This window comes from Salpingoeca rosetta, assembly GCF_000188695.1.
Source record: "Salpingoeca rosetta unplaced genomic scaffold supercont1.38, whole genome shotgun sequence".
Taxonomy (NCBI): domain Eukaryota; class Choanoflagellata; order Craspedida; family Salpingoecidae; genus Salpingoeca; species Salpingoeca rosetta.
This window is the reverse complement of record NW_004754896.1, coordinates 183,818-190,745: the sequence shown is the minus strand read 5'-3', so window position 1 is coordinate 190,745 and position 6,928 is coordinate 183,818. Positions and strand designations below refer to the sequence as shown.

Sequence of the window (6,928 nt, the reverse complement as noted above, 5' to 3'; positions counted from 1 at the left end):
AGTGATGATGATGATGATGATGATGATGATGATGATGGTGATGATGATGATGATGATGGTGATGATGATAACTGTGACACAACTCCAGACACAATCAACCTCCATATCAACACCCGTGGCTGGAACAGCAAGCAACAGTTCAGCGTGTCAGCCTTCATCTGCGATCAATGCGATGAGCAGCCGGTGAGTGCCAGCAACAACGATGGCAACAGCGAAAGTGATGACGATGGTGATGGTGATGATGGTCCCAGTGCGGAGCCGGACAGCAACAGCGCTGCTGCCACACGCACTTCAGCCGCAGGCAGCACTGCCGATGGGGATGACGACAGTGACGATGAAAGTGATGAAAGTGAGGGTGAGGATGATGGAGATGACAGCAGCGACGCGGAGAGCGTGATTGGTGAGGATGATACTCTTCCGGTAGACGTGCATCGCATGGTGAATGAGGTGCATCGCATGGTGAATGAGGTGTTGACGTGGTGGTCTGACGAACGCGAGCAACGCTCCAAGGTTGTTGCGGCACCAGACATCATCGCACAACACCACCGGCACCAGCAACAGCAGCAGGTGCACCAACGGCAGCAGCAACTGCAGCATCAAACCACCGCAGACAGCCATGGTCGCAGCAACACCACCAACACTAACAACACCAACAGCAGCAACAACAACTACAGCAACAACGCAAACTTTCACGCCAGCAGCAGTCACGCTGCACACACTCGCCTTCCCGGCTCGCGGTATGGTCCAAAGACGCCATTGCGGGCACGGCGGTTGCTGGCACAGCAGCTGTGCTACAAGGTGTTTGGGCACAGGTCTGGCGAGGTGCTGGCGTGCGAGGTGGGCACACCGGGGCTCAACGAGTGTCTGAGCTGCGTGGTGGCCATGGACCTCCTCGCCCCGTGGCTGAGCCCGCTGCAGCTGCTGCACGTGTGCGCATGCATTGAGATGACCATCCCCTTTCGCACAGACAGTGCTGTCTCGACCCTCCACAAGCGCTGCCTCACCATGTCGCGTGAAATCACGCACATGCAAGTGCCGCTGGGCCACCAGCACCAGCACCAGCACCAGCAACAGCACCAGCAACAGCAACAGCAACAGCAACAGCAACAGCAACAGCAACAGCAACAGCAACAGCAACAGCAACAGCAACAGCAACAGCAACAGCAACAGCAACAGCAACAGCAACAGCAACAGCACCGCCGCCCCTCACTCGCCGCCTCATGTATGGTGGTGAGTGCTTGTCGCATGGCTGCGCGGGACGTGGGCAATTTCGCCTCACACGATACACGCGCGTTCCTGCTCAACACGTGGAAGCTGCTGCCGGAACTAAACGCCAACTTGCGAAATGCGGACACGTTCTTGCTGAAGGACTGGATCCGGGCCCTGGCTGGAAACATTGGGTTCTTTGAGTTTCTCTCCAACGAGCCCACGCGCATCTACCCTTGCTTTGGCGAGCTTGCAGGCAGCCAGGAGCATGCGGACATGGTGTTGCGTGCAAGCACGAACCTTGAGCGTGGTCGCGCGTATGTTGCAGCGCGCCTCGTCACGGCTTGCATCATGCACGCTGTCCTTTCCGCCTCAAAGTTTATGGTGGACACGACGCCCGTGCTCCAGTACCTGCCCTCGGGGATGGGCGGGCGGTTTGAGCTGTCCCTGGCGGCGAAACGTGTGCAGACTGCCATCATGGCAGAGGTGGTGTCCGGGTGCAATGAGGATACCGTGTTGCAATCACAGCTGGTGGATGTGCTGCGTGACCACGTGCGCAAGGACACGCCGCACGAGCGTGTTGCAGCGTCCCATGTAGCCTCACGCCGCCATCGTCACCAGCACAAGGTGCAGCAGGCGTGCAATGGTGACGAAGACGACAACAACAACGACAACAGTCGTCACAACAGCATTGCACCTTGTCTGTGTGGTGAGTGTCACCACAGTCGCGGTGATGATGATGATGCCCATCAACACCCACGTCATCACCATCATCGTCATCATCAACATCATTATCATCATCATCATCATCATCGTCGTCATCGTCGTCGACAGCGTGGGCGTGCCAACACCACTGGAACCGAGCCCTCCCCAACCATGCATGCACACGTCCCCAAACTGCTTCACGCTTCTGGCATCACAACTGACCGACACGGCGGCGGCAGTCGTGCCATTGCTGACAGCATCATTGGTGGTGCAAACGGTACCGTGGGTGGTGTTGATACCGGTGCTGGTGATGGTGGCATTGGTCAGCATCATCATCACACCACCACCGACACCACCACCACCACCACCACCACCACCACCACCACCACCACCACCGACATCGCCAACGCGACGACGGCCACGAACAAAAAGCCGATTGAGCGACGATACCGCATGCGGAGGCGAGCACTGTCCCACCCCCGGTGGAGCACGACGATCACTGATGAGATCCACGGCGCTGATCCATCTGGTGTTGGGATGGGTGTTGGGATGGGTGTTGGTGGTGGTAGAGGTGTTGGTAGCGCCAACAATGGTAGCGGCAACAGCAGCAGCCGTCGTCAGCAGTTCCGCATGTGGCACGGAGGCAATGAGAAGAAGGGTGCACGTGTGTCTGCGTTTTCGCGCACGTTTGAATGTGAAGATGTGAGCGCTTGCACGGGCGACTGTCGTGGTGTTGGGACAGGTGGCTGTGCCGGACGCGGCAATGATGGTGGAGATGACGGTGATAGGATGTGCACTGCCTGCCAGAAGCAGCAGGAGTACGCACGCCTGTGCCAGCAGCTGCTGCAACAGGGAGGTGTATTTCCCATTGGCATCCCCGATAATGATGATGGTGACGAAAGCATCGACGAAGATGACGATGCAGTCAATGGTGACGATGATGATGATGATGATGGTGATGATGATGGTGATGATGATGGTGATGATGTCGCTGCGTCGACTGTTGACCTGGCGAACACACACGTTGTGGACGTTCAGGGCGAGCACAGCGGACGTCAGCAAAGCGACAACGACGATGGCTACACCAGCACCGACAACACCATCAACAATGCCCCCACCACCATCACCACGACGAACAATATCAACGGCGGCGACAACAACAACAACAACAACAACAACAACAACAATAATAGCCCGTCTGAGTTTGACTTTGAGAACGGAAGTGTTGCCACGGACACGTACACCGCGCGGCTGCTTGAGTGTGGCTTTGGGTGCGACGACGAAGATGAAGTGATTCTGAGTTCCGAAAGCAACAGCAGCGGTATTGGTGGTGTCCGGGGTTACGGTGCCCGCAGCAACCGCCTTGGTCGGGGCAGCGACAGCAGCAGCGTTGGTGCTGGCGGAGGCGGTGGCGGTGGTCCACGTGCCATTGACCGGTGGTTGAGCATTGACACCCCAGCGTGTCATCTGTCCTTGCTTGTGTTTGAGCACCTCGCTCGCACCAAGCGGTTTGAGCGCTGTGTGCAGACAAGCCTCTCCTACCAGCGCGGCGGCGTGTCGTGCCAGTCCTTTCTCAATAGCATTCCGTCCACCATTCTCCACCTCATCAGTGGACATGTGGCGCACGTGTTGAATGCCCACCAGCGCAGCGTGCTGCGGCAATCCCTCCGCTCCACCTCGCCCGCACATCGCGCTTTTGCCACCGTAGCTGCAAGCGCCACAACGCCGCGCAACGTTCGCAGCACATCCAACCCACGCGTCAAGTCCAAGTCTCTCGCAACATCGCCGTCCCTATCGCCATCCCCAGCCACCACTCGGCGCGCACGCACACCAGCGCTGTCACCACGTCTGCTGCCACCAGCACCGGGGCAGCAGCGTAACGCCAGCCCACACAGCGCAACACATCGCCACCCGAGCCGCGACGACCACGACCACGTGAGCGCACATGTGACGAGCAATGGGAATGGCAAAAGTGCTTCTGCCAACATAAGCAGCATGCACATGACCAGCCTTGATGGTGGCAGCGGCAGCGGCAGCGGCAGTGGCGGCCTTTGTGATGCTGCTGTTGATCATTGCAGTGACGACTACTGCGGTGGCTACCATGGTGGTGATCGCAGTGGCCGACACGCAACACCGCGACGACGTTGTTCGTTGTCGCCCTACACCCCAACGTCCTCTCTGTCCCGCCACGCATCACCAGCACAATACAGCACGACATCACCTCGTACAGTCACCCACCACACTTTTGCCACACCCGCAACCACAGCCACCTCTCCAACGACAACCACAGCACCGTGGGCAGCACGGTCGACAGCAGCGGTGGGTGCTGGTGTCGACGATAGCAACAGCGCTCACAGCACTGACAAGGAGCGAACGGTGCACGGCAGTGATAGTGGTGGTGGCGGTGGTGGTCGCTGTACTGTGAGCGCCAGTCTGGGCGCAACTGTTGGGCGAGGAGTGAAGAAGCACAGGTCACTGGATGACCGCTTGTATGAGCGCAGATACCAGCATACCTACATGCCATCAGCAACGGCGACAACAGTAATGCACGGAGAGCAAGCAAGCTCTGCTGACAGGAGCGCGGTGCAGGTGGTGGAGGCGGTTGCACAGGATGGACAGACAACGGCTGCACTGGGTACAGCAGCACGTGTGCGGGTGGAGGTGCCTGCTGTGCAACACACGCGTCGCCCCAAGACGGCCTTGGCAACCACACGCAGGCAAGCGCCAGCACGGTTGCTTGCAAGCACTAGCGTGGGTATGGAAAGGGACGAGGCTGATTGTCCTCGTGCTGCTGAGACAAGCCCAGTTGGTGTTGAGCACGCAGCGTTACACTCGGCTGTGCGCGCTTTGAGCATCAATGACGATGATGCTGATGATGACGATGCTTTTGACAGTGGCGACGGATATGCCAGTGTACATGACAGAAGCAGTGAGCAGAGCCGCCATTCGCTGACTGCTGCTGACGTGGCGTTGACCAGAAGGCCGAGGAACGTGCGCAGCGAACATGTGTCACCGAAGCACAGCCAGCAAACACGACAACGCAACCGCAGGTCTGTTGCCAACGGGGAGCTGTTCCAGATGCTGGCACACGGCAGCCGCAGCGTGGCGGAGGGGTGACGATGAACGTGGTGGCAGTGATGGTGGTGGTGGTGGTGGTGGTGGTGAGACGGCAGTGTGTTTGTGTGTGTGTTTGTGTGTGTTCGTGTGTGTGTGTGTGTTTCGTGTGTGTGTGTGTGTTTCGTGTGTGTGTGTGTTTCGTGTGTGTGTGTTCGTGTGTTTCGTGTGTGTTTGTATGTGTGTGTGTGTGTCTGTGTGTTCGTGTGTTTCGTGTGTGTTTGTATGTGTGTGTGTTTGTGTGTGTTCGTGTGTGTGTGTGTGTGTTCGTGTGTGTGTGTGTGTTTGTATGTGTGTGTGTGTGTCTGTGTGTTCGTGTGTTTCGTGTGTGTTTGTATGTGTGTGTGTTTGTGTGTGTTCGTGTGTGTGTGTGTGTGTTCGTGTGTGTGTGTGTGTGTCTGTTTGTGTGTGTTCGTGTGTGTGTGTGTTTCGTGTGTGTGTGTGTGTGTGTGCGTGTTTTCCAAGTGCGAATCGTTTGACACGTGTGCATGCATACTGATGGTTGATTTGCTTTGTCACGTGCATGGGGGAAAGTATATCACCAGTTTGGTCGAATACACGAGCGCTTTAATGTCCAGAAGACGAGAAATCCAGTCACACACTATTGCACAGACACAGCCATAGACAGACACACACCACACACCAATGCACACCCCCACAACACACACACACACACACACACACACACACACACACACACACACACCACACACCAATGCACACCCCACAAACACACACGCACACACACACACACACCACACACCAATGCACACCCCACAAACACACACACACACACACACACACACACACACACACACACAAACCCTCCCCAACACACACACACACACACACACACACACACACACACACACACACACACACACACACACACACACAAACCCTCCCCAACACACACACACACACACACACACACACACACACACACACACACACACACACACACACACACACACACACACACACACACTCGCTAGCCTAAACCAGTCAAAGAGTGCATGTTGTGTGGAGGGCGGGAATGGAGCGTGCTAAGAAGGGAATCCCATACACATTACCGTTGCGTGCGGCCACGGTTGAGAATTGAAAGTTTCCACTTGGGAGCGAGGACACGGATGTGCTGTCAAACGTGTCTGACGTCGGGTCAACGATGAGCACGGATGACACGTCGCTTGCTGGAAAGGCGTAAATGAGACCGTTTGCTGCACTTGCACCAGTTAGCCACTTGTTTGGCGTGTTCCCAACACCGCTCATTGTCGTGGTGTCGACTGTGTCCGTGGCAGGGTCAATGATGAGGACGCTGTCTGCATCGTAGGGCATGCCATAGATCTTGCCGTTGATCCCTGCAAGTACGCCGAATCCCCACTCCTGGAACCCTGGGCCAGACGCCACGATGGACGTCGCGTCAAACGTGTTGGTTGCCGGGTCGATGAGGAGCACGCTGTCGGCGTTGGCGGGGATGCAGTAGATCTTGCCGTTGCCTGCAAGCACGGCGTCGTTCCACTTGTTGAACACGGTGCCGTCAAACCCTGCCATGGTGGTGTAGTCAACGCGGTTGAACTCCGGCTCGATGATGAGGATTGCCGAGTACGACGACGGCGCTGCGAAGATGCGCCCGTCCTCGGCCATGGCACTCCCGCGCCACTTGTCGGTGTGCACGGGCAGGCCCGAAATGGCGGTGGTGATGGCGGTGTTGGTGCGCAGGTCAATCATGAGCACGGAGGTGGCGTATTGCGGCACGCAGTAGATGAAGCTGGTGGCATTGGACTCGTGCCCGCCAATCCACTTCCCCAAGGCGGTCGTGAGGCCCGTGATGGTGGTGGCGTCCACGGCGCCAGTGGCGGGGTCGATGATGAGCACGGAATCCGACTGCGACGGCGTTGCGTAG

At 57.4% G+C, this 6,928-nt stretch overlaps 4 protein-coding genes across 4 annotated transcripts in view; 3 read left to right on the top strand and 1 right to left on the bottom strand.

Moving 5' to 3' along the window:
* Positions 1-435: 435 nt before the first annotated feature.
* PTSG_10556 (uncharacterized protein) lies at positions 436-1,856 on the top strand (the record flags this gene model as incomplete). The annotated part of the gene is made up of 2 exons (XM_004988034.1): positions 436-1,783; positions 1,840-1,856. The coding sequence occupies 2 exons, from the start codon at positions 436-438 to the stop codon at positions 1,854-1,856; spliced, it is 1,365 nt and encodes a 454-aa protein (XP_004988091.1).
* A 413-nt stretch (positions 1,857-2,269) lies between these two features.
* Positions 2,270-3,791, top strand: PTSG_10555 (uncharacterized protein; the record flags this gene model as incomplete). The annotated part of the gene is made up of 2 exons (XM_004988033.1): positions 2,270-3,698; positions 3,746-3,791. The coding sequence occupies exons 1-2, from the start codon at positions 2,365-2,367 to the stop codon at positions 3,789-3,791; spliced, it is 1,380 nt and encodes a 459-aa protein (XP_004988090.1). The 5' UTR covers positions 2,270-2,364.
* Positions 3,792-3,935: 144 nt separating this feature from the next.
* PTSG_13268 (uncharacterized protein) lies at positions 3,936-5,150 on the top strand. Its single transcript, XM_004988032.1, has one exon. The coding sequence runs from the start codon at positions 4,429-4,431 to the stop codon at positions 5,026-5,028; it is 600 nt and encodes a 199-aa protein (XP_004988089.1). The 5' UTR covers positions 3,936-4,428; the 3' UTR covers positions 5,029-5,150.
* Positions 5,151-5,991: 841 nt separating this feature from the next.
* The window catches only part of PTSG_10554 (uncharacterized protein), a 1,549-nt gene continuing 612 nt past the window's right edge, over positions 5,992-6,928 (bottom strand). The window contains exon 1 of the mRNA XM_004988031.1: positions 5,992-6,928. This exon is cut by the window's right edge and continues 612 nt beyond it. Within this exon, the coding sequence (XP_004988088.1) occupies positions 6,031-6,928 (898 nt within the window). The 3' untranslated portion in view covers positions 5,992-6,030.

Bases quoted from the DNA above. Each gene is read 5' to 3' on its own strand.
- PTSG_13268 (XM_004988032.1), top strand. From the start codon at position 4,429: ATGCCATCAGCAACGGCGACAACAGTAATGCACGGAGAGCAAGCAAGC.